The following is a 24,200-nucleotide window of genomic DNA, read 5'->3' as shown; positions in this document are numbered from 1 at the left end:
AGATATTTTACGGTCCGATAATCGGCGGGAGGGTTGGGGCGGGTCTCCTCATTTGATCCCATGCTGAATTTGAAAAACAACGTTGACGCGACGCATATACAGCTTGTTGTTTTGCAAGTGCAAGAAATGCATTGGCCCCGCCCACTCTGGTGGTGATTGACAGTTGTCAGTCAGCATGAGACCCCGCCCCCTCCCGTCCCCTCCCGCCCACGTTATCCATCACATTCAAGCGACTGCCCCCTCGCAGCCTCCTTCTTCATCTCAGGCCTCACCTGTTGTCTCCGCTCACACTCTGCGATGGACGCCAGCGCTTACGGTAAGATTTGGTTTGGGCAGGTTTCCAAAGGTCAGTTCAAGTGGGTTTTGTGTGACAGAGTTGGACCCCTTGGAGGTCCCCCCGCTCAGCCCGACCAGCAAGGAGGTTCTGTGCGAGGCTCTGAGGGCCACTTTTGCCGGTTTCACCCAGGAGAGGCTCACGCATGGTTTCCCGCAAGGTGAGACACCAAATCGTCGCCGACGGATTTGGGCTGAATTTGAGGCAGCCCGCATTGCCCCGCATTGCCCCGCATTGCCCCGCATTGCCCCGCCTCCCCCAGATCCGACCATGTGGTCCGAATGGGAAGTGAACCACTGGCTGGACTGGTGCCGGGCCGAGTTCGGGCTTCGCCGGTTGGGTTCGGACCTGAAAGGCCTGCGGGGTCACGAACTGTGCCGACTGGACCGCGAGGCTTTCCTGGGCCTCGCGTGCGACCGCACGGCCGGCGAGATCCTGTGGGAGCACCTGGACATCATGAGACGAGGTTCAAAATGGACTCGTACGAGTTGCGTGGCCATTTTGGAAGCCGCGGCTGCTCAATTTCTCTTCTCATCTCCAGATCGCGACGGCGACGGCGGTGCTGCTCGGCCCATGTGCACCGGCTCAGCCTCGTCCCCTCGCCGGCCTCCGAACAGTAAAGGTGAGCTTTGCAGAAAAAAATACACTTTGGCAAAAAGCTTCATTTCTCGGAATATCGCAAGTAGCCTGAAAGTCATGACGGAACGGAATTTTTGGCGGTTCAATTTTGGAAATGGCAAATTTGGAATCATTGCAACATTGCTCGTTTTGCCCAAAAAAAAAAGAAAATTTCAGAATGGATCAGGTCAACTTTGTCGTGGAAAATACAGATAAATGTTGACAATTCCCCCGAAATTGTCTTGAATGAGCTGCACCTTAAAACTGCATTTCAATACGATTTGAGTCCTTAGTAAATGTGGCACTGAAAAAATCTGATTTGAAACAAACGCTTTAGCTTGAATTTTTAGTTTCCATTTTTGGGGGCCATATTCTCCTCAGGCAGGTCTCCCGTTGAGAAGCTGCTCCGTGATGGTTGCTGGCCATATACTTCTAAAACTGCCAGACGGAAGCCCCTCCCCCTCCCCTGACCTCAACCCAATAGAGAGAACGCACGGCACATACTTAAAAGGACATGAGCGATAGGAGATAGGCATAAAGTCTGATGGGACTTTCGAGTTGAGTGGTGTACTTCCAGAGGTCGACTCTGAAGCCGAGATGTCTGCCGTCGGCTCATTGACGTGGACGAGCGCGGAGGCGATGGTGGCCGGGCGCCCGTGCGGGGACGTGTTCTCGTTTGCGCGACCCTACAAAAGCTTCAAGGACTACGTGGGCAACAAGGCGGACGCCGGCTCGGCCGTCATCCCGGCAGCCGTCCTCGCCGGTTACACGGGTGAGTCGCGTTGGCGCGACGGTGACGGCATTTTCAGCTTCCTGTCGGTCAACAGGAAGTGGTCCCATCCAGCTGTGGCAGTTTTTATTGGAGCTGCTGACCGACCGCAGTTGCCAGTCGTGCATCAGCTGGACCGGAGACGGCTGGGAGTTCAAGTTGACCGACCCAGATGAGGTAGAACCAGCCATGAAATTGTTGTGAAAGGCAAAGACTTTTTTTCCTCCCATTTCACAATCACTGCATGCATAAATAAAACCAAAAACAAAACAAAACATGTTCCTCAAAATAAAAAACGACTAAAATGGAACAAAGGTGCTCTTAAGTCTAATTGAAACAATTGCAACGCCGGTCTCCAGGTGGCGCTGTTGTGGGGCCGCCGGAAGCACAAGCCCAAAATGAACTACGAGAAGCTGAGTCGCGGCCTGCGCTATTACTACGACAAGAACATCATCTGCAAGACGGTGGGCAAGCGCTACGTCTACCGCTTCGTGTGCAACCTGCAAGGCCTGCTGGGATACGAGCCCGGCGAGCTGCACGCCATGTTGGACGTCAGCGCCCAAAACTAACAAGGCCGTCCGTCCGAGCCGACGTGACGGCGGGGGGGGGGCTGGTCCTAGGGGAAAGCGTCCTCTGAAATCATTCTGATGGAAAATTGTTGTGAAGAGGAGCTCAGCTACTCGCTGGACTGATTCACGCGGCGATGTCGCTTGCTTCCATTAAGTTCGCCGAAGCTCTCAAGTGTGCGCAAATGAGTCGGATCACGTTGTTCGATGTCACGTGTGTGCGTGCGTCATCCTGCTCCTGTGCGTCCTCCAAAAGATGCTTTTTGCTTGCGTCGGTCATGCATTCTTATTTGTTTGGCTCGAAGCGGGCGAGGCTTTTTCAATGCCGCTGGAAGCTGCGTTTGTTCCGCAATTGTCGTCGTCCCGAAGCTGAGCTGCTTTGTCTTTTTCAGACGAAGCTTTTGTCAGTGTGTGCTTTTATGCTTTGATACGACGGCAGATGTCTAGCATGAAATCAGAAGCTGATTTAATTTAACAAATCAGTGAACAAGGTGTCGCACAGCGAGTGAGTGGGTGCAGATTACTTCCGCCACTTTCCCTAATGGAAGGGGGAAGGGGGGGGGGGGGGCTTTGTCCTCATGACCAAGTGCGAGGTGTCCATTGGGCAGAAAAGAGATTTGTCATTGCTGTCTACAGAAGGTGACCGTTGCCCGGATGTGATCATTACCAGTCCATAAACCTGATAAGAAACCGCGTAAATGGAAGGTAAGTGTCTCGTGGTGCCTTCACGGTTCAAGTGTCCCCCAAAACCAAACAAGAAAAGCTCCGGTGAATGGAGGATAAATGTTTAGTACCATGGCGTAGTCATCCAAAATGCAAGCCAAATGCATTTCTTCAGGGAAACACGCGCATGCACACACGTTAAAATAAAAAAGGACGTGCTCACTTGTACATGAAATGAAAACACAAAACACGATTTGAGCTTCTACTTGCATACATACGATCATCATAGCGAGACATGAAATCAAATGATATGCTGAGGATGGAAATGTACAGAGTTGCAAGACGTATGTCAATTTCTACATTTTGTATTCCATCTTGCATCTAAAATTGTTATTTTCCTCAAGGCTAAAAGCCCCCCACTGTGACGTCATATCAAAGTCTCTTCATTGTCTCCTTACTATGTTCCCTCCCTGATTTGACTGCACACACAATCAAATAAAGACAAAACATTTATTGAATAAACAAAAACGCAACACAGCTGTGTGCTTTATTGTCAGCAGCATTTTCCAATGCATTTATGCAATCTTTGTGGCACTTGCTTGTTTCTCGGTGAGATAACCGCACAATGCAAAAGCGCAATATCATTTCGTCTTTAGTTTCTCCCACTGTTCTGGCGTGAGCGTCTTCTGTTCCAACGCGTGGATGTCTTTCAGCTCCTCCGCTAAGCACGTGTTTACCATCCTAAAAATGACACGCATCTTGTCCATGTTCTGTTCGATCAAATTGAAACGCATGTTCGCCTCCACTGTGTACCTGTGTCTCTGTAGGAGAGGTTTGCCCTCAAACTGGGAAGACACCACAAGCACTTTAAAGCTGGTTGCACATCTGTTGACAGACATGTCCTCCACGTCCTACGCAACAAAAACAAAAAAAGGATTCTTGTTGATGACGTCTCAGACTGTCTACTGCAAATGTTTCAAATGGAATGAGCATGCGCAGGCACCTACCACATATTCCGCCGAAAGCTCCGTTTTAAGTTTATCCCGGATGTGATCAGGTGTTATGGCCATGTTTGCTACAATGTAAAAAACGTGTCGTGTTATAGTTTGCCCAATCTTAGCCTTTGGAATAAATATAATCGTAAATTGTATTGTATTGTATGTGTCTCGTAAACTAGACTGAAACCAAAAGTAACGCTATTTCCAAACCAATTTGAAGGCTGCGTATCGTCACGTCAAACACAAAGACACAACATAATGACAATCAACTGTACACAACTGAAAAAAAGAGTTTGAAAATAATACATACTCAAATGTTACAGATCGACTTCCTGAGAATTTCGTTTTCGTTAGATGTGAGCCTGTGAAAGATCCAATCACATCGCAGGGATCGTAACCACAGCCAATCAGATCCTCTGGAAATTCTGGAGACGATTTGTTGAATGCCTGACTTGAAGGTTGGCTTCTTTCGTAGGGGGCAAACTCGCCCAACACTTTTCTTTTAGGCTAGACCAAATAAATAACAAAAACGATCGAAACTTAATTTTTGGTTATTTCATTTGAGTACCATAGCCAAGCAAGTTTTTATTTAAGTCTAGGCAATCATTGCGGACTACTAACATGAACTGTTCAGAGTCTGAGACTGAGGACTGAGATAATATGGGGATTTCTAATATATAAATAAATAAATAAATATATATATATATATATATATATAGAGAGAGAGAGAGAGAGAGAGAGAGAGAGCGAGAGAGAGTGAGAGAGAGAGATAGATATCAGAATCAGAAATCCCTTTATTGTCATTGTTCTCAAGTGTGCAACGAGATTGGAGGGATAGAGAGAGAGAAAGAGAGGTAAAAACACGTACTTAGTAAATTTTGAAACGTTTTTTGAAAGACATTTCCGTTTCAAAATATGTGATCCAATCACAAAGCGGACATCTACGAACCACAACCAATCAGATCCTGTGTGAAAGAGTGACGTGTTCTATTTTAGAAGTTGAATGCCTGACTTAAAGTACACTTTCCGAAAGCAGGGAAACAACTTTTAGATATATTATAATAAACGAAATGTAATATTTGTGTTTGTACTTTTTCATTGACAGTACCTTAGCGAGCCATCTTTTTACGTAATTAAAATCGGCCAATCTTATGGAGTCCTAAAAAGATCACACAAATCCATTTCACGACAACTGACACGACTTCGACTGTGTCACTGCTGGCTGACTTGTGGCCTTATTCGGAAAACGTCGTGATGGTTGTGAGTTTTGTAGCGAAAGCCGAGTCCGTGGATCACGTGAAGCTGCCAATGTCCATCGTAGGCTGCAGGGAGGGAGCTGGAGCTTGCTGAGTTCGATGGCTTGGCTTGGCCTATTTAGGCTGGAAGTCTTTGAGGAGTTTGTTACCACTGGTTGCTTGACGGGCGGGAAGGGGAAGGGGAAGGGGAAGGGGAAGGGTGCGTATGCGGATGCGGTTTTCCGCGAACACTCGCTTGTCTTGTATCCGATAATTGATCAGGTTTTAGTCTGCTAAGTCATGTGACCTGTGGGGGGCAGCATTGCACTTGGTGTGCCTCGACTTCAGGAATGAAAAAAAGAGAAGAAGACTCTTGAAAAGGACGATTTACTTTGAAATGAAACGAATCATTTTGCGGTGGTCGACGATGGCGCATCGACAGCCTTTGCTGTTGAATCGCGCAACACAAATGAATGTTTCTTCGTGACATTGAGACAATCGAACGTTTCGTGCTCACGAAAGAAATGGCGCAGGAGGTGGAGAACTTTATTGGCGTGTACATGCTCTACTGCCTCAACCCCAAATTCAAAGGACGAATCTACGTCGGCTTCACGGTGAATCCTGAACGCCGGCTGAGGCAACACAACGCCGGGCGACACAAAGGAGGCGCCAAGAGGACCAGCGGCCGAGGACCTTGGTGAGTAGAAGCAAAGAAACGACACGAAGCCACGAGATGCGCTCTCGTTGCCTTCCACGAGGACACGAAAATATGTTGTTTGTGTTGCAGGGAAATGGTGCTCATCATACACGGCTTCCCCTCCGACATTGCAGCGTTGACAGTAATTTCTTGTATTTTTGCAGCCTTGGCGTTATATCTCTCTATCTCTATCTATTTTTTTGCTGCCTTGACAGTAAGTGAACAACGCCGGCTGGGTCCGCAGCGGTGGTCAATTTGCTTATATTTTGCCCCTTCACGTTATTTCATTATAACATTTCTTAAAATCAAATCCACGTCATTAGACGGTATCAAGCAACAATGCAATGCATTTAAATAATTTTTGCGTTTGATGAACAATGCTTTGTTTTACTAAAGAATGGATAATGCACATTTGTAACTGTTCATAATGAGATGATAGTCATCTAACATCAGTGAAATAAATGTTTATTTTGCAATTATTTTGTTTCATGTAAAACTGTTTAAATCCTAATGAAAAAATGGCAATGTCATCGTTTTATAATGCCATAATTCTTTAAATCAAAATAAATAATTTGTCATATATTAAAATGTAACAATTAACAAATGTAATTTTTTTAGTTTTTTTTTACTAAAAATAACTCATGCGTGTTTTTAGTTTATTTATAAATTATATTTATAAATATATTCTTAAATTGCTTCTTTAATTAATTTTAATACAACTTTTGCTCACTTTTAATTATTCACGAATAATCATTTCTACTTAATTAAAAAATTTAAATACAATTTAAAATGTAATACTTTAATGATAAAATAAGAAGAATCAAATAAGAAGTCACGCTCTTTAATTTTGAAGTTTTGCAATACTTTGTCCTATATAGAAAGGGATTTCTATTCTATAGAATTTAATCTACATTGGAGAATAGTTTTTTATTTTTTGCCTATTTTTGGGGGGGAAGGCTTATGTTGTTAAAAAAAAAAGAAAAGAAAAGAAGCAGATTTTTATGTTGTCCGATTCAGTTGTGTGATTGACTCATCGGTCGGGCCCTCGTTTACTTTCTTTGTTACAAACTTGAACGCCATTGATTTATTCACACAATGAAAGGGTTATTATTTCATAGCATGTCCCGTTTGAATGTCGCCCTAAAGGCAACGTCCCAAGTCACACAAGATGATTTCTTGTATCTTGCTAGTTTGAGTGGGCTTGGCAGAACCCGCACTCCTCCAGGCGTCTCGCCCACGTCTGCCGCCGCGCCAGGAAGGAGTCCAGCCTGCAGTTTCACTGGCGCGTGGTTTCCAACATGTTGCGCGTGGCCCCTTGGAGCAGGCTGCCGCTGACGGCGCGCTGGCTCAAGCGCGAGTACAAGATGGACTTTGAGCCCGCTCTGCGGCCCCCGCCGCACGTCTCCGTCGCTTTCGGGGCCGTCAAAGCCAAGAAGAGGCGGCCGATGGACACATCCGAAGACCGGCGTGAGACTTCAAGTTGCAGGTGTTTTATCTGCAATGGGCTGCTCACGGTAAGTTCTTGAACTTGGTCCCGAACTCGCAGATTAGCTCACCGGCCTCTCCTTGTCCTCGGGCAGCGGTGCCCAAACGTGGTCCTCGAGGGCCGCTGTCTGTCCTGCTTGTTTTCCATCTCTCCCCGATTCAAATGATCAGAATCGTTATCAAGCTTCCTGAGAGTTTGCAGATGAGCCGATCATTTCGATCTGGTGTGTGGCGACAGAGCGGCTCGAAAGGACGGGAGTTGGTTTTCAAGCTGTAAAATACATTTCCACCAGTAGAGGGCGCTAAAAGAACGTGAAACACTCATGAGGACTTGGAAATCAGTCCAATGTGGAGCGGAGAAGAAATGTGTGTGGAAGATGACCAAGTACAAGGCTCCGGTCAAACTAGTTTAGTAGTCAACGTATGCCAGTTACTTGACCTCCTAGTAAATGCAAAGTCTCATCCCCAAAAAACTAAAATAATGACTTCTCAAGCTTTTGTGAAAAGATGAAAGTTTCGATGTAGTAGGACAGGACAAATGGCAAAAGTGCGACTTATGTTGAACATGTCCGTCCGCTAAGTCATTGTTCAACCCGTAGTCGCTCATGGGTTTTGTGAGATCGTCGTAATCGTAATCACGATCACTCATAACACAAGCAGGCAGCCACATTTTGGCTAACTCTCCCAAAGTGCAGAGAAAATGACTTTTGTTCTGGGAAATTCTTCTTTTTCTCTTTTAATATATATATATTTAAAAAAAAAAAGTAAACTACTGGTAATTGAACTTCCTTTGTTAGGAATCGCGTTCCAAAGTCTGTGAATTGATTTTTATCTCCTATGATCTCAGATAGTCAAAATAGCTGAAGATTGACAAATGCAAACTCAATTTCATTTGTGAAAAACGGTCCTTCTCCCAAAATACGGTTGCAACAATCACCCAATGGGACCTTGTTTTTTGAAAGAGAGTTCTGTTTGGAAAACCAACTCCATTTCGAACAACGGCGGCCTTGATTTCAGACGGAAAGTCAGTCGGTCATTGGACGATTGATGTTTACTTTATTATTACAAATCTTGCACTTCACAAACAGGCCATATATACCCAATTATTTATTTTTTTTATGCCGAGAACTAAGAAAAGCGCTTTATGGGCTCCCCGCAGACTTTGGAAGCGCTGCGTTGTGTGCACGCGTCGTGCGAGATGCGCAGCCACGTGATCTGTTTGGCCACGCGTTTCCTGCGGCCCGAGCCGTCGCACCTCCTGCCCGTGGAGGGTCGATGTCCGGCCTGCCATGGTGCCGTGCTGTGGGGGAATCTCATCCGCCTCAAGCAAGGCTGCACGACAGATCTGCGCCACGTGACTTTGTCTGCGGCCGCTGTAAGTTGCTGTTGTCCCCCCCCCCCCCACACTATTTGTGATGAGAAACACGTCAGCGCTCCCGCACCACACATCTAGCATGTCCTCAGTCATGAACCCATGTTCCATAAACGGTTGAATTCAGTCACTTAACTGTCAAAAAAAACAAAGCACCTTCACTTTCGGCCCGTCACAAATTTTAGTTGGCATCGAAATTGTCTGAACGTGGACTTTGTGCCTTCCGCAGGACGACTGGACGAATGAAGTGCAGACAAGAAAGGAACGGTCAACCTGGTCATCAATTTCAACAGTCGAATAATACTTGAATGTCATTTTAGACCTTTCTGATCAAGTGTCCTTTTTCGACCATATTGAGAGAGAAAGAGAGATTGACAATTGAAAAGCTCATTACAGTTTGAGAGAAAAAGAAAGAAAAACAAATTCCGCTTTCCATCCTAAAGCGAAAGAACCACAAACTTCAATCAAGATTAGAATAGAAAGTCGTGAAGTGCAACCAGAAGATGACGACTTGTCATCAATGAGACGCATCGAATATTAGACGGAGGAAAGTCAACTCGTGAGAATCGTGCATGTTAGAATTTCTACAAAGGATGTATTTTGTCTTGAGAAGACGCATCTTGTCGCGCTCACGGCTCAGCAGGCGGCGGCGGCGGCTGCAACATGATCACCGGCTGCACAAACACAAACCGAGCTCACGTCTGAGCAAATTTGGACTCGTCATGCGACGTCCTTCTTTTGTCCTTGGCGTACTCACCATTTTGGGAGCCGGCCCGCAGCAGTTGATCACCTTGCAGGCGTAAGCGGCCGGCGTGACGGAGATGGCGAACAACGCCACCTGGACGAGCATGTTCTGTGCAAACCGGTGATGCTTCGTGCGCTGCGAGTGACAAATGGGTTGAAAGCTGTTGCCGTGGCGATGCGCGAAAAGTCAGGCAAACTAAATGAAGGCTTCCAAGGAAAAAATGAAAAATACCCGACAGATGTATTTTACCGAGTTAAAAGAGAAGAGAAGTTTGGGCTCTCATTGGTCAATCTCGCGGCCGGGAACCCGTCCGATGGCTTATTAGTGCGCACGTATGTGTAAAAAAGCCTCCGAGTTCATTATTTGAAGGAACGCTTCAGACGGCTCTTTTTTTTGCGGATGAATGTTTGAAAAATCCGTGAACCACTGAAGCCGCGAAAGGTGAAACAGAAAGTGATGAGATTTTACACTTAAACTATTTTACCAACACGTGAGCACCAAAGTTGCTTTTTTGTGGCCGCTTTCTATCCAAAGCGTGCCTAAAATTGAATTTCTTTCCCTCCGTGTGCTGACGTTGTCGGGGATTGCGTACATTTAAGATGAATGGCGGTGTAGAAAAGCAACAAGAAAAAGTTCAACTCACTTGGATGGCGTGGCAGATTTGAACGGCGGTGCCGTTGTAATCGGCGTCATAGTGCCAGCAATGAGAATAATCGGTCTCGATGTCGATCACGTTGAAGAAGGCGGCGCAACTGGACGCGATCTGCATCCCCAAACTGGCCCTTAGCTAGCGCGCGCACACACACGTCGCGTCGCGTGACGTCATGTGCAGCGTGTAGATGGCATGAGCGCAGTCGGCGTCCCGCTCACCGTCGGCACGTGGAGATTCTTTGCCCGTATTGAGACACTTCCGGCTGCAAGCACCTGTCATGACAACAATTGAATCAATCGGACGCCGTTCGTGGTTTGCGTTCAACCGTCTTTTATCGAGTCATAACTGTCGGAAACCCACCTGTTGGCCGTAAATGTGAAAATGAGTAACACTTTTTTGGGGTGTGTAATAACTTATTGATTTATATTTGGATCAAACCAAAAGCTCTTTTCACTTTTAAATCTAGAATTGATGAAATAACTGCAACCGTCGCTAACCTGTGCTAAGGTAATTGTAGAATCGGAATTTGTCGGGAAAAACACTCAAATGACTTTAATAAAAAAAAAAAACAGGAATTGGGTAACAGTTGCAAGTGAAATGAACAATGGAGGTCATTTTATTTATTTTTTTTGCAACCAAGTGATGAAATATTGTCACACTCGCCTGTGGGCTCTCACTAAAGCGGTCGTAAAATCAGACTTCCGGTCATTTGAAAAACGCTGAACCTGAATGAATCCATTCAAAAAACAACTAAGTATGGAAGTAACTGAATGTGCCTTCTTGGATTGAGTAAACGACGTGTTGTTACGGCGGGCAGTCGCTCGATCATGAACCGGCGCTAATGCAGCCGTCAAATCGCAATTCAAGTTTTTGTAAAGTATTTGGATGATCAAACACTAAAAGGCCATTAAAAAGATGAAGAGTGCGAACTAACTGTGACAGCTTCTGCTTTGTCATCGTCTACTGCAAATTTCCGCTAACAAGTTATAATTACACTCAAACGCAGTCTGTATGAGGGAAAGAAAAAAAACAAAACATCAGTCACGAATCAACTGAGTAAGTCGGAAACCGAGTGCGCCTTTTTGTCTCACGTGACGATGCCATTTTATGGCGGGCTGTAGCCTAATGCTAACCAATGCTAGCGCAGTCATCGTCATAACTAGAAATATCGGAATGAAAACCACTTTGAAATCAGGATTCTTTTGGAAGGGGGGAAGCGATACAATTTTAAAAAATAAATGGTCAAATGTATTCTGGCTAAATGTTTTTTAATGGACAAAGTGTTTGTGCTTACCAGAAGCGATGCAACGATAAAAGGGATGTTACGCTCTCGGTTGCGGTGGTTGGGCGAAAATATGCTCAAACACAAAATCTGATGCACGCTCAGGAGAATCTGAGTGATCAACGATCAACATGGATACGGCGACTTAAAAAAAAAACCGTCAAACAACATTTGTGTGATTCGGTCGTGTACCCCGAGAGCTTTTGGCTCAGCCTCCAGATACTTGTACTTCCGGTTGGTGTCTCGTTGGAACGAGATGGTCACCAGCGGGTTTTGCGCCGGACAGTCCGACGCGACAGTTTCATCTGAAACAATGCAAAGTTGCGACGGTTGCGGTTTGCAAACTGCTGCTGGTGTTGCAATCAAGCTGAGCACAACATCTGGACTGGATCAAGCCACACCACTCTCAACTTGTTTCTATTCCACACACGCTTCCTTTCATGACGCATAAAATGTGTGAGAGAGAAAAGCGAGAGTTTTACCTGCCATGATCGACTCAAAAGATTTTTAGCGGAGAAAAAAAAAGTGTCAGTGGTCTTTCTATTTGCCGTTGGTCTCAAATCGGGTGGTGACGTCATCTCGCTACGCCTCCAACTTCCCCCCAAACTGCCTGCTGGGAAAAGTAGTTCATGAACGCTTTCACTACCAAATACTCTCAGCAGAGGGCAGCAGAGATAAGCTAACAGGTCATGTTGACTTTGGGGCCATCACCTCTGCTGTGTGTCTGCTTTTCAAAAGTCAAAAGCGCTTGTCTAACCCCAACAACCATAACTGCGGCCAAGGTGTGTTTACTTTTGACTCACAATAATATTGGACGAGATGTCAAATGTATATATCTTTTTTTAAGATGGTGTGGGGCAAAAAATCAATTCATATGATCTGATACATCTTTTGATGCTAATGTTAAAATATCACATTCATTGTTGCAAACTCCGTGGAAGAACGACAATTGCTTTTCATAACGAATTTAATCAGTACATCCGTTCTAAAAAAACAAGGCTCTGAAAACAATGGAGATTTGCAGTCATTTAAAGTTGTTTATATCAACGTTTTTTGTCCCTAGCATGTTGTTACGTCATCCTTTTCTGTCTGTATCTTTTCTTATTTTATTTTTAATTTCTTCTGTATTTTTTGACTGATTGTTCTATTTTGGGGATTGTACAATTTTTTGTACAATGTGCTGTTTGCAATAATTAGAAAATTCTCTCCAACGTCAACTCATTCGTGGCTCATTCCAGAATTGGAAGATGGTTTATGAACCACAAAAAAATGCAATGCTTTCAGGAAAAACACGTCAGAATTTGATTCAGCTCACTCCAAAAAACATTCTATTTTTTGAATGAGCGATTTTATTTGTCATATTATATTTATTTTTTACATTCCCAAAATATGTATGTACTCCACACCCACTTGGAACGCGATGATATTGTTTTCGGTTGAGGCAAGCAAGCCTATTATCTTATTTCTAACCTCGCATTCCAGATCAAGTCTGGACAGGCCACACCTTGGGCTTTTTTTTTTTTTTTTCTTCCTTGCCTCACCTTGGGCTTGCAACCAGGAAGCTGGCCTCGCATGCGCACTTTTGCACTTTTGCGCTTCACTGGGTGGGGATGAGCTTGATCTTCAATCAGCGTCCTCGTCGCCTGGTGCGGAACTAGCGGACGTTTGAACCGTGTGGAAAGGGGGCGTGGCGCGCCAAATTACGCCCCCGAAAAAGGCTCTGGTCGGGCTCGGACTTTGAGTCACTGAGCAACTTGAGTCGCGTCGTCGTGTTGCGTGTGCAGGTGAGTCTGCGCTAACGAGTTGCCCGTGTGAGTCCAACGCGGTCAACCGGGAAGACTGCTCGGCTTGCGGCGCGCAAACCAACGCCAGGGACACGCCCCCTCGCCTTCCCTTGCCTTCTCGTCTCCTTTCGACGCCTCCTTGCGCTCGTCTTTTTACAACCTCTTTTCACCTCTCCCATTGTAAACATGCAGTGGCCGCCAACGCACTCTCACGCCGTACTTACGTCGAAGTAAAGATGCTTGTGTAAACAAATTAGAAGAACGGATTAATGTCGTGGGTTGAAGTCGGTGTCGCCAAATCAGAAATGTGCTCGAGTGCTAAAGTAATTTGAAGGTCACATATGTACGCGCAAGTTGTTGCCATCTGCACAGGGTGAAAAAAATGTGACAAGTCATCCAAAGAAACTGTCGATACATTCGAACAGTCGCGTAAGAAACAAGTACGGAAACCTTCCGTGTGTACTTGAGTACTGCAACAAATCGTTTGGAGTCGCATTTGCGCTCGTTCCGAAGCAGCAAAAGTCACCAGGTGCTGCCGAGAATGGAAAGAGGAAGGCAGTGTGGTAAAGTGGTGTCAAGGAAGCCAATGTTGAAGCGATGCAGCTGCAGTTAGCCCGGGTTGTTAGTGGAAATGACGGCGTCTTTTGTAAGCCATTTGTGTTTTTGGAAGGGTAACATAAGAACTGTTTTGAGATCGGCGGCACGGTGGACGACCGGCGATGCGCTGATGGCCTCACCGTTCAAAGGTGCGGGCTTCGATTCCGCCTCCGGCCTTCCTGCGTGGAGTTTGGATTTTCTCCCAGTGCCTGCGCGGCTTTTCTCCGGGTGCTCCGGTTTCCTCGCACGTTCCAGAAACATGCATGCTAGCTCGTTGTCTAATCTAAAGAGACTTGATTGTGACCGTGAGTGGTTCCGTGACTTTGTGTGCCCTGCGATTGGCCGGCAACCATTTCAGGGTGTTAGCCCCGCCTCCTGCCCGAAGACGGCCGGCCGAGGCATCCGAAGAAACTACCGCGACCCTCGTGAGGGTGGCTGGATGTTTTTGAGATGATACTTTGTAGTTTGTGAAGCGTTTTGCCTTTTAAGATTCCTCCAGTTCTGCTTCCGTTTGTGCTCAACGCGCACGGGTGACTTTGCACTCCAAATATGCGTGCGGGAAAGCAGAAGTTGCGTTTGTGGTGTCGCCTGGGTGCGAGTCAAAAGAGAAGAAGTGGGCGCAGCCAATTGTGAATGCGATATTGTTGTGCGAGTGACCGAAAACGCCGTTTACGTTTGAAGTGATGCTGGGAAAGCACACGGCCGTGTTGTCGCCTAAACTCACGTATGTGGAAAGTTGAGACGCCAATCGGCGGCGCCGTGAGGATGGCGGGCCGCGTTGCCTCAGAGCCGTTTCCTGCCGTCGTGTCGCAAATGTGTCTCATCACACTCGCTGTCTCTCTTTTAAATTTTTTTTTGGGCTGACCAAATGCGGCTCTTTGGTCTTCTGTGCCGCCAGATGTTGCACGAGAAGGTCCCGTCGGAATCGCCGGAGGCGGGCACGGAGCTGGAGCGCTGGCTCTTCGCGCTCCGTCTCGGCCGGTACGCGCCGTGTTTCCGGCAGGCCGGCTACCGATCGCTGGAAGATTGCGCCGACCTCAGCGACGAGCGCCTCCGCGAGCTGGACGTGCTCCCGACGGGGCACCGCCGGCGCATCCTTCGCGGTTTGGAGACGCTGGGTGTCGAGAAGCAACCTGCGGGAGAGCGAGCCCGCAAACCCACGCCGTACCCGAGAAACGTCTCCCTGGGCGCTTCCCGTCTGCACTTGCGTCCAAACGAGTGGCAGCCGTCGCCATTCGGAGGAAGTCGGAGCACGCCGCCGGGAGCTGGCCTCGGAATGCCGACCGAAGACCCCGGCCCGCCGCGACCGGCCCGGCGAGAGCCCGACAACATCCCGGTGCCCCCCTCCCTCTCTTCCGGCAGCAGCACCGAGTCGCTGGCAATTTCTCAACTCGCGCCGGACGGTGAGATTTCTCCCGAAAATGAAAAAGCACAAAGCCCTTCCCCGCCTGATGTCCCGCCCCCGGGCGAGCGCGCCGCTTCGTCTCGGTGCGGCATGGTGGACAACGCCATCTACGACGCTCGGCTCACGTCCACCGTGGCCAAGGGTCCGCGACTGACTCGCTCGTACCGGCTGAGGCATCGTCCGGTGCCGGACATCCCGCGGCACGACAGGTAATCTCCGAGTCGATCGCGTGCCAATGTTGTGTTTGGTTGTCGTTCGTCGAGGCCGACCGGACTCTCGGTCGACGTTTCACCTCTCGTCGGCGGGGCGCCGTCACCTGAAGGCAGCGCACCAACGGATGACGCCGGACCGGAAGAGGAGAGGTGAAACGTCGCGATTGCGAATCGACTTTTCGATTCTTCCGCCGTTGGGAAAAATGCTCAAGTTGGACCAGGTGACTTAGTTCTCCCAAAGTTCTTCTCGGTGACTTTTACTCAAGTCTGGATTTCAGCGACCTTACTCGAGACGACGGCGAGCGCTGCGCTTTTTGAAAGTAAGTCGGCCTGGCGCTTGTTTTCATTGTGCTCTTCCTGTGGCAGGCGCGCACCGCCGGCGCAAACGAGCGGGCCGCAACACCCGGCCGACGGCGGGGCTCCCTCCGGTGCACAGAAAGGTACACGCCGTCTTGCGTCTTGCACATGCACGTGCCATGAATATTTCATCGGGCGCCGCTGTTGTTTGCCCGGATGAAAGAACGGAAGCGGGAGGCTGGCGCCGCGTCTGCCGCGTCGCGGGAAGCGGCGGCGGCGGCGGCGGCGCACATCTCGGGGAATATCGTCTCTCATATCTTGTCCCTCTCCAACTCGCGAGACCTGAGTCTGTATTCCTGTCTGGCTGCTTTGAAGAAGTTTTTTTTTCTTCGGCTCCTCTTCCCGATGACGAGTTGACAAAGTCGGAAGTTGTTGCGCCGGAAGTGAATGATTGCTGGCGGCGCGCTCGTGTCCGGACTCAAACGTCTTTTCCCGCATCGGGGTTTTAAATTCCATTGCGACTCTTCATCATCGTTGATTTTTGTTTCTTTTCGAATTCAGTTACGTTTAATGATCGTACTTTTTAGAGCAGGATTGTTTTATTTATTTAATTTGGGAAAATGTCTGTTTAATTTCATTTATTTTTTTTTTTTTACGGTGGCTCGGTGGCCCGACTGTTTAGCACGATGGCCTCACCGTGCAGAGGTCGTGGGTTCGATTCCGGCTCCGACCTTCCTGCGTGGCGTTTGCATGTTCTCGCCGTGCCTGCGTGGCTTTTCTCCGGGTATTCCGGTTTCCTCCCACATTCCAAAAACATGCACGGCAGGCCGATTGAACGCTCTAAATTGCCCCTCGGTATGAGTGTGAGCGCGGACGGTTGTTCGTCGACGTGTGCCCTGCGATTGGCTGGCAACCAGTTCGGGGTGTGACCCCGCCTACTGCCCGAAGATCGCTGGGATAGGCTCCCGCACCCACCCCACCCGCAAATCTAGAAGTTGCAATGAAATCTAAAACTTTCATGAGAAATCCCAACCTTTGCCGGGTAACATCTCGCGTGAGGCCACGTTCCATAAATGATCGTTTCGGTATTTAACACCGAAGACGTATTTCATTTGATTTGATACTCCTGACCGGCGCGTGCTCCGCTCGTGTCGGAACGACGGCAGATGTGTTCTTCGTTTGCCGAGAGGCGCATTCGAGGTGATTTTGCCGTTGTTGCTTTCATTCGCATTCGCCTGCCGTCAGCTGGGCTGTCCCGAGTCATCGGCGGCGGCGTGACGCTCACCAATAATGGCGACAAACTGACCTGCCGCTGCCTCCCTGAAATCAGGAGGGACGCTTCATTGGGAGCAAAATCGCCGGCGATGCGCACGCGCAGGCAGCCGAGAGGGGCGGCGGCCCCCCGAGTGACTCTCAGGAGGCCGTGTGGTGAAGAAGAGCCAACAGCGACCTGCAAACAACTCAAGGACATGAGGCGACATTCCTCCCACGGATGATGCCGATGACGAGCGTACGAAATAATCATCATCATCATCATCATAAAGCTGACGAAGCCCCCAACGTGGCCTCGAGGGCTCAATGGCGGAATGTCTTTCCCAGAGATGCCCGCTTGAGCCTTTTTTTTGCCAGTCAGGCCTCAACCCTCCGGCCGTATTCAGAGAAATTGACAGTCCCTGCCCCCGTTCGAAAAAAACAAAACAACAAAAAAGCGTCGATGCATGATGCCACTGCCGGCGAGATTCGAACAGCGGAGGTTTATTTCAACATCATTCACTGGCAAATTTACTTTTCAAATCGGCTCACCTACTTATGGGCTTATGATGTGTTTCGTCAAAGCGAAGTGGCTTAAAGGTTTGAATTCGCCTCCCTTCTCTCTCGTCTTTGGTATTGCCCCCCCCCCCCCTTTGGTGGCCCCCGGGTCTCCAGACTCATAACGTTTGTTGTCGTGTTTCTTCTTCTACGCACGCCTCCCTCAAACATCGAGCGCAATTGGTGCATCGAGGAAGGGCCGCATGCTTGAATGGATCGCCAAAATGTGATTTGGCGCGGGTGGCAAAAGTACTCATGTGCAAGTACAGTCCTTCAACTCTTCAATACAGTTGTGCGCTCGGGCACAAAAAGTAAAACGGAAATATTTCTTGAGCAAGGCATTTATTTGAAATGCGAAAAAAAATAGACAAGTAATTATATATATATTTATATATATATATATATATATTTATTTATTTATTTATTTCTCGGTGTTCGCTGGTTGGGAGTGTCTACGTTTTTCCAAATTCCGAGATGGAGCCACATATTGCGCGAAAATAAAAAGGATGTGTGTGGATGCTGAAATGCTGTGAAACAAATGGAATGAGAGCCAACGATAATTTGGAAAGAAAATGTGCAATATGTTGGTGAAAAATGTGGAATTGTTGCTCACCGTTTTGTGCAAATTGTGAACTGGCGAAGGTCAACATGGAGGAATTGAACGACAACATGAATGTGTTGTGATTTTTAAAAGCATTTTTTTTCCAACCAGTGCGTCCACTTGACAAATCTAAAATAGAAATGACCCGACAACCTCACTTTAACGCACTAACAAATGAAGCTTGTTTCATAAATGAATGAGCGCTCGCCACCAAAATGCCAATCTTGTCCACTTCGACCCATCAAAATCCAAAATCAATTCTCCACTTCCGCAGGCTGAAGCGGACGAGAGAGAGAATGCGCGCCCGAACCCCCAGGCAAATTCAGCTCCATGAAACTTTATTGACGTCACACTCGTGAAACAACGCCATCGGCTCACCGGGCAACCATAACAGACACACGACTGCAACGTCTTTTGGAACTTCTTGTAGGCTGAAATGTGGACTCTTTTAGGCCGACGTTTGAATGCGCGTGACAGCTGTTCCGTTCAAACACATTTAGCCAGCAAAATGTAGATCCACTCCATTCTTTTCCTTTCTTAACAAAATACTCAAGTAAAGCAAAAAGAATATTTCACAAAGGACAGTGGATCCCAAAAGTTACTTCAATAAATGTAACAGAGCTAGCGCTAGCTTGACGCTAGCTCGCTTTGGCGTGACTTCTTACGCCCTCAAAACGTTTCCCCAAAGTTTTGTAAACATTGTGACGTGATGAGCAAACATGCTGAATTGCTCACGATAGAAAAAAAAAAAAAGAGTAAGTTTTTTTTCAAATTTTGTTTTGAAGATTAGATGGCAAATTTTTGAACACCAGAAGCTGGACGCGACGTTTGTCGCAAATGGCTCTTGAAGCTGACACCATCCAACAGACAAAGCGAAAGTACAAGACAATACTTTACAACGCAACTTTATTTGTGGAGCGCATTGTCCTACAGCTGCAGTTGTAAGCGCTAAACGTTTCACATCCACTATTAAAAAAAAAAAGAAAATGCAATCATTGAAAAGGAGGAAATGCAAATCCAAATAAATGACAGCCCCGATATTTTCAAATGGAGGAAGTCAAAGAAGCGAGTTGTCAGAAAAAGAATTTCCCGAGAAGTCGGACTCCTCTGGAAGACGTTCGGAATGATGTTGTTTTTTTTTTTGTTGTCTGCCTCCTTTTTTTTTTTTTTTTTAGCGCCACTTCACAGAACCTTGACGCCCATCGCTCCCTACGGAGAGACCTTCCTGTACAACGGCACTCAAAGCGTTCCGGTAAGACGCCGTCCCCTCCCACGGGTGAGCGGCTTACCAAAGTGGAACACATGTTTTGTTTTTTTTCTCCCCTCCTCGAAGATCTTTAACAACATGACGAGGCAAAAGCGCCATCTCACAGCGTTCGTGTTGTCGCATCGCAGAGTGGCGCTCACTTGCTTCTTTCTCGCTTGCCCCACAAGTTAATCAAAATGTCAGCCGCACTTAATCATGATGTCCGAACACCACGACGGACACGTTCTTTTTCTTTCGATGCTCATCTCCTCGGTGGCCCTTCCAGAACCAAGGTGGAAAAGAAGTGGCGCCGAACGACAAGTTGGCAAAGACGAAGCAGAGGTACGGACAATTATTTCTAGGTACAGAATATATTGATGCTTGAAAGCAAATTGCGCAATCTTTCCGTTCTTACTTTACGGAGGACTTGCGCCGAATGGAATGAGTCGAGGCTCGAGTCTCGAGTCCGGACGAGAGCTGCCGATGGCTCCCGGTCGGAACGCGTACTTGAACTTGATGCCGCTCATTCGCTCATTCGCCAACCTTCGGCGCCCGCTTCCCTCCGGCCCGTCTGCTCTGCGGCCAGTGCGAACGAACAAAAAAGGCCCTCTCACTGCGCGCAAACGCGGCGCTTCCATGTTCCCGTATCGTCGTCATCGGCATTTTCTGACTGGGTTCCGAGTCGACGGTACAAAGCGCAAACCGCTCATTCGGCTCGTTAATGCGCGTCGAGGCAAGCGACGGGTCGAAGGCGGACCGACAGACGTTTGCAAGCCGCTTCTCGATCGCAAACGACGCAACGGGCGCCCCCTAGTGATGGCAAAACGGAGCTTTTAGGAACCGCTGGACCGTTTGAAGCAATCGCTTCAAAACGCTTTGAAGCTTCAAACTTTTCCACACGCAAACAATGATTGGATTACCATCTAGTTGAGATCTTTTTGAGTACATAAAAAACCTCGTTGAACGTCCAGCTAAGAAATGTTGGCAAGGTCATCTCGTTCTTTTTTTCCGACAGTTTCTTTTTTGGGTTTACTTTGAGAATGAAACAGTCGTTGCGCCGCAGGTTTTTCTCCACACCGAACGGAGCGTCGCAACAGCGTTTGTTTCCGGGATCGAAAACTTTGGTTTCAGAGCGGCCGTCACTCGGCGCCGTTGCTTTCTTTGATTCGATCCGATTTCTTCGGGACTTGGACGCGAAACGTGAAACGATCCGAATCGACTCGCCTTGTGTTGCCTTTTGGCTCGCAGGAGCGTCGCGGCGCTCACGTTCTTTGGTGCGATCGGCAGACCCGAGGACAAGGACCCCCCTGATGTCGCGGCCATCTCGGAGCCCTCCAAAGATGAATACGCCACGGTGGACGAGTGCGCCAGCTTTTGGCCAAGCTCGCCGCAAAGTCCGTCCGAGTACGGCACCGTCGGGCCCGACGCTTGCTCTGCTTCCGGGATGCCGGAGGTCGACTGCCATCTGCCGGATATTTCCCCCTACGCGTGCTTTTACGGCAGCGCCGGACCGCGACTGCTGAAAATGGGCTGGCTGGACAAGCTTTCACCTCAAGGGTACGTTGGAATCCTCTCAAAACTGCGCCTGTTGACCAAAAAAAAAACAAAAAATGGGTTGCCCGGTTTTCACTATAATGGCAGTTAAAAAAAAAAAAGAAAATCCTTGGACTTGTTTGACCAACATGCTCTCCGAATGTTGCTTTTACTTCAAGTTGGTATCCAAGAAAATGGCGGCTAGCTTCAGCTCCTCAGCCCGGCCCAATTCAAACTCGTCAATCGGCAGCCTCGAGCTAGCTTCTCCTGCGACGCTAATCGTCGGCTTCTTTTTGCAGGAAGTGCGTCTTTCAGCGGCGGTGGGTGCGCTTCAACGGCGACACCTTGGCCTACTACAACAACGACAAGGTAACCCGACGCTCCCGCTCAAACCAAAAGGAGATTTCCGGTCGTGTTGGCCGCCTCATCGTCGCTAGCGCAGCGAGCTAACGAACGGGGGGGGGCCAGCGCCGCTTGATTTGAACATTCGGTGGCGGAGTGAACATTCTGGAATGATTTCAAAGGTCAACAGGCCGCTTTTGGCAAAAGGACGCCAATCCCCCGTTGGGGTTGAGCGCCTTTTTTTTTTTTTTTTTTTTTTTTGCAAGAGCACATGACAATCGATGTTGGGCGCCTCCTCGTTCATCGCTTGCTAATTGCGCTCATTTTTTCGAGCCGGCTCGCATTGTTTGATGAATGACGACGAATGAACGTATCCTTCCGCGCATTAGCCGAGCCGCTTCTCCTCATGAGTTTGGCGGACGCGCTGGAGCCGATCGCGGTCGTCTTTGAGCAGTAGGCGGGGCCAACCCTCAACTGGCCGCCTGCCAGACAATCGCAGGATATCAGCGACTTGAACGTCTGCGATATCGATGCTAGTTTTGTTAGCCCGCTAGCGGCGTGGTGTTTTGCATCGTGTGCTAGCATCAAGCGAGCGAGCGTTTGTGAGACTGAAGTGAAGCGGTTACAACAATTCACGATATCTAACTCTCTCTTTGCTTTTGCGACAACTACAAGCCGGGCCATATTTCCGTTAGCATGTCGGCTCCCGTTCGCTTTAAGCTAGCGGGCTTTCCGAAGACAAAGGTCTTTTGTGTGTCGTTGTTTTTGTCTCCAGTGAACCTTGACCCTAAATTGAGGCACAGTTGAACACTGTCGAGTGTTCCGACGTTTGTTTGGAGAGAAAAGAGAGACGGCAGCAGAGAGAACAAAAAGCTTGCCACCAGTTTCTGGGAATGTTTTCGTTCGTCCAGGTCTCTTTTTTTTTTTTGTTCTTTGACTTTTTGTTTTTGGTTAGCCTTCGGACAGAACTAGTAACCTTTATTGCACCGCGCGATTCTCGACTCTTTTGTTTTCAAGTCTGTCGGCAGCGTTTAGTCAAGGCCGGCCTGCTCGCCGCCAGTGTCGTTTCTCCGCACCAAAACATTGCCATGCTTGTCGTCGCTCTGAAACTTTGAACAGCCGCAAACTCTCTCTTGTGGTGTGAAATCCCGCGCCAGACACAACTAATCGCACTTAATCACAGTCGCAGCTTGAAAGGTCTCCGGTGATGTCATCGTCGGGGGTAGCCGAGGTGGCGTGGGAAAGGCGCCGGATCATCGCTCTCACTTGTTCCTGCGGGCGTCGCGTCGCGTTGCTTCCAATCCGTCTCATCAATCAGAACCTTTTCGCCGATTTCGTCAAGTCAAGGGGATTGACCGCTCTGGGCCTTTCGATTTTGTCCTCTGGGTCCTGATGTGCGATGTTGTGTGTGTGTGTGTGTGCGCGTGTGTTTTTGTGTGTCCAAAGCGTGGCTTCAAGGGAAGGAGGGGATGAAGTGAGAAGGGTGGGCGCGTTTTACGATTGGGGATCAGTCTTTGCGGCAAATCCCTCCATTGACACATTCTGGAATTGCAGCTGACGTGATCTCTTGGGTGCCAAAAACTCTTTGGATTATTCTCCCGCCACACCTGCGCCAAACCCAAAATGTCCATCCCCGTCGCGGATGACCTCCGTGTCGTATGCGAACCGCTCGGCATCAACAAACCCAAAATGGACCGAGGTCGGTCGGAACACGGGTACTTTTCCAAACATGCCGAATGCATCCATTTTGAAAAGAAAAAAAAATAAAACTCACATTTTTTCTCCTCCATTCATACACAATGCGGTTGAGAATTGAACCAACAACCTTCATGTTGAAAATTAAAGGAGAGCAAAAATGTTGACGATTCCCCCTCACACCCTTAAATCAAACGAGCTTGACTTTAAATGAAGCGCGAAGAGTTTATGGAAAGAAATGACAAAAACGATTTTCCCTATTGATGTTTAGTATTTGAATTCCTTTACGGAAAATATTTTTTTCAACGGTAGGTTGAATTATTTCCTTTGTTTTGCTCCACTCTAATAAGCGTGCTGCGCACTGGACTCGCAACGCGTTTTTAAACGAACATCAACATGAAACGAAACAATTTTTGTCTGGGCAACATTTTGGATGCGACTCATTAGCAGGTAGCCTGGCCGTCATGTGTGTGGAACACACACACACACACACACAATCCAGATTATATTTTCAATCTCATAACATAGCAGGTTAGACTAATTGGGGCCAACGCAGAGAGCAGCTTTGTGGCAAAAAAAAAAAAGAAGAAAATTGCTGATTTTTTTCATGTATTTTTTTTATCCAATCTTGATTGAATCGCTCCCTTAAGGATTGTGAGTGAGGTTTTCATTGCCACCAGTTGGTGTCCTCGTGCCTCCATTGCAAATGTGCTGAAACGGGTGCTTTAAAAAAAAAAACATTTTGAATTTTTTTTTTTTTTTGTGCATCCGCGTCCCTCCTCGCTGCGTCTCTCTCCACATGGTGCCTTCATTGTGTGCTTTAGCTCCAGCGCTCAACCTTAATTGTTCCGTGAAGTTTACTGGCTTGTTTTTACTTTCCTTTTTTCTGGGGGGGGGTCGGGGGAAATGGTACCACCCCCCCTAGCACCAACAAAAACCCCCCCCCCTCTCCTGCCTGTACGCTCACATCAGCTCTGGAGTAGAGAGGGAGGAGGTCCATGTGAGAGAAATAAAGATGGGGGGGGGGGTTGTCAGGTGAGTGTTCCATCTCAAAAAGAGAGAGTTCTAGGCGTCATTGCTTCCTTTGTCCTCTCGAGGGTAGTCTGTGTGCGCGCGTCTTTTGCCTGACCTCGTCTTTTCATCCGACTCTTCCCCGCGAGTATTTATAGATGCGCAAGTCGCAATTAAGCAACTCTCTCCTGCCTGACCCCCAAACTGGAATTAAGACAATTAATTACCGTGATGGTGGCGTAATTATCAGCC

At 47.9% G+C, this 24,200-nt stretch overlaps 5 protein-coding genes across 9 annotated transcripts in view; 3 read left to right on the top strand and 2 right to left on the bottom strand.

The window, feature by feature from the left end:
* The first annotated feature begins 29 nt into the window (after window positions 1-29).
* On the top strand, window positions 30-3,931 carry LOC148339245 (protein C-ets-2-like). Of its 2 annotated transcripts, XM_088294587.1 has the most exons (7): window positions 170-316; window positions 375-494; window positions 597-800; window positions 876-956; window positions 1,530-1,724; window positions 1,780-1,898; window positions 2,081-3,931. In XM_088294587.1, exons 1-7 carry the CDS (start codon window positions 298-300, stop codon window positions 2,288-2,290), a joined length of 948 nt encoding a protein of 315 aa, XP_088150713.1. In that variant the 5' UTR covers window positions 170-297; the 3' UTR covers window positions 2,291-3,931. The 2 variants fall into 2 exon arrangements, with proteins under 2 accessions (XP_088150712.1, XP_088150713.1); XM_088294586.1 differs by having other exon boundaries at window positions 30-494.
* LOC148339244 (bolA-like protein 2) lies at window positions 3,447-4,418 on the bottom strand. The gene is made up of 4 exons (XM_088294590.1): window positions 4,259-4,418; window positions 3,958-4,025; window positions 3,764-3,861; window positions 3,447-3,691 (listed from the first exon to the last, which is right to left on the bottom strand). Exons 2-4 carry the CDS (start codon window positions 4,018-4,020, stop codon window positions 3,592-3,594), a joined length of 261 nt encoding a protein of 86 aa, XP_088150716.1. The 5' UTR covers window positions 4,021-4,025; window positions 4,259-4,418; the 3' UTR covers window positions 3,447-3,591.
* Window positions 4,419-5,400: 982 nt separating this feature from the next.
* On the top strand, window positions 5,401-9,056 carry slx1b (structure-specific endonuclease subunit SLX1B). Of its 2 annotated transcripts, none has more exons than XM_088294588.1 (5): window positions 5,401-5,880; window positions 5,971-6,094; window positions 7,071-7,394; window positions 8,525-8,740; window positions 8,967-9,056. In XM_088294588.1, exons 1-5 carry the CDS (start codon window positions 5,657-5,659, stop codon window positions 9,036-9,038), a joined length of 960 nt encoding a protein of 319 aa, XP_088150714.1. In that variant the 5' UTR covers window positions 5,401-5,656; the 3' UTR covers window positions 9,039-9,056. The 2 variants fall into 2 exon arrangements, with proteins under 2 accessions (XP_088150714.1, XP_088150715.1); XM_088294589.1 differs by having other exon boundaries at window positions 5,407-5,880; window positions 5,971-6,022.
* On the bottom strand, window positions 8,765-11,993 carry LOC148339242 (membrane-spanning 4-domains subfamily A member 4A-like). The gene is made up of 7 exons (XM_088294592.1): window positions 11,899-11,993; window positions 11,610-11,721; window positions 11,429-11,537; window positions 10,353-10,406; window positions 10,126-10,269; window positions 9,495-9,617; window positions 8,765-9,411 (listed from the first exon to the last, which is right to left on the bottom strand). The coding sequence occupies exons 1-7, from the start codon at window positions 11,903-11,905 to the stop codon at window positions 9,367-9,369; spliced, it is 594 nt and encodes a 197-aa protein (XP_088150718.1). The 5' UTR covers window positions 11,906-11,993; the 3' UTR covers window positions 8,765-9,366.
* A 949-nt stretch (window positions 11,994-12,942) lies between these two features.
* Window positions 12,943-24,200, top strand: part of arap2 (ArfGAP with RhoGAP domain, ankyrin repeat and PH domain 2) — a 55,546-nt gene continuing 44,288 nt past the window's right edge. For 2 of the 3 annotated variants that reach the window (XM_088292703.1, XM_088292701.1), the window contains exons 1-7: window positions 12,943-13,200; window positions 14,696-15,411; window positions 15,781-15,854; window positions 19,297-19,397; window positions 19,654-19,709; window positions 20,655-20,924; window positions 21,200-21,269. In XM_088292703.1, coding sequence (XP_088148829.1) covers window positions 14,696-15,411; window positions 15,781-15,854; window positions 19,297-19,397; window positions 19,654-19,709; window positions 20,655-20,924; window positions 21,200-21,269 — 1,287 coding nt within the window. In that variant the 5' untranslated portion in view covers window positions 12,943-13,200. The remainder of the gene's footprint in view (window positions 13,201-14,695; window positions 15,412-15,780; window positions 15,855-19,296; window positions 19,398-19,653; window positions 19,710-20,654; window positions 20,925-21,199; window positions 21,270-24,200) is intronic. The other variant, XM_088292702.1, reaches the window with a different exon arrangement.

Source organism: Idiotropiscis lumnitzeri, chromosome 4 (genome assembly GCF_059441095.1).
Source record: "Idiotropiscis lumnitzeri isolate Australia: NSW breed Sydney's pygmy pipehorse chromosome 4, RoL_Ilum_1.0, whole genome shotgun sequence".
Lineage (NCBI taxonomy): Eukaryota > Metazoa > Chordata > Actinopteri > Syngnathiformes > Syngnathidae > Idiotropiscis > Idiotropiscis lumnitzeri.
Note: the sequence above shows the minus strand (reverse complement) of the source record. Positions and strands in the feature narration are given on the sequence as shown.

Bases quoted from the DNA above. Each gene is read 5' to 3' on its own strand.
- LOC148339244 (XM_088294590.1), bottom strand. From the start codon at position 4,020: ATGGCCATAACACCTGATCACATCCGGGATAAACTTAAAACGGAGCTT. The intron at 3,862-3,957 runs GTAGGTGCCTGC...TTTGTTGCGTAG, and splicing joins AGCTTTCGGCGGAATATGTG to GACGTGGAGGACATGTCTGT. The intron at 3,692-3,763 runs GTACACAGTGGA...TGTCATTTTTAG, and splicing joins CCTCTCCTACAGAGACACAG to GATGGTAAACACGTGCTTAG.
- LOC148339242 (XM_088294592.1), bottom strand. The intron at 9,618-10,125 runs GTGAGTTGAACT...TGTCACTCGCAG, and splicing joins AAATCTGCCACGCCATCCAA to CGCACGAAGCATCACCGGTT. The intron at 9,412-9,494 runs GTGAGTACGCCA...GTGTTTGTGCAG, and splicing joins GCGGGCCGGCTCCCAAAATG to CCGGTGATCATGTTGCAGCC.
- LOC148339245 (XM_088294586.1), top strand. From the start codon at position 176: ATGAGACCCCGCCCCCTCCCGTCCCCTCCCGCCCACGTTATCCATCAC. The intron at 495-596 runs GTGAGACACCAA...CGCCTCCCCCAG, and splicing joins CACGCATGGTTTCCCGCAAG to ATCCGACCATGTGGTCCGAA. The intron at 801-875 runs GTTCAAAATGGA...TCTCATCTCCAG, and splicing joins CCTGGACATCATGAGACGAG to ATCGCGACGGCGACGGCGGT.
- slx1b (XM_088294588.1), top strand. From the start codon at position 5,657: ATGTTTCTTCGTGACATTGAGACAATCGAACGTTTCGTGCTCACGAAA. The intron at 5,881-5,970 runs GTGAGTAGAAGC...TTTGTGTTGCAG, and splicing joins ACCAGCGGCCGAGGACCTTG to GGAAATGGTGCTCATCATAC. The intron at 7,395-8,524 runs GTAAGTTCTTGA...GGCTCCCCGCAG, and splicing joins TCTGCAATGGGCTGCTCACG to ACTTTGGAAGCGCTGCGTTG.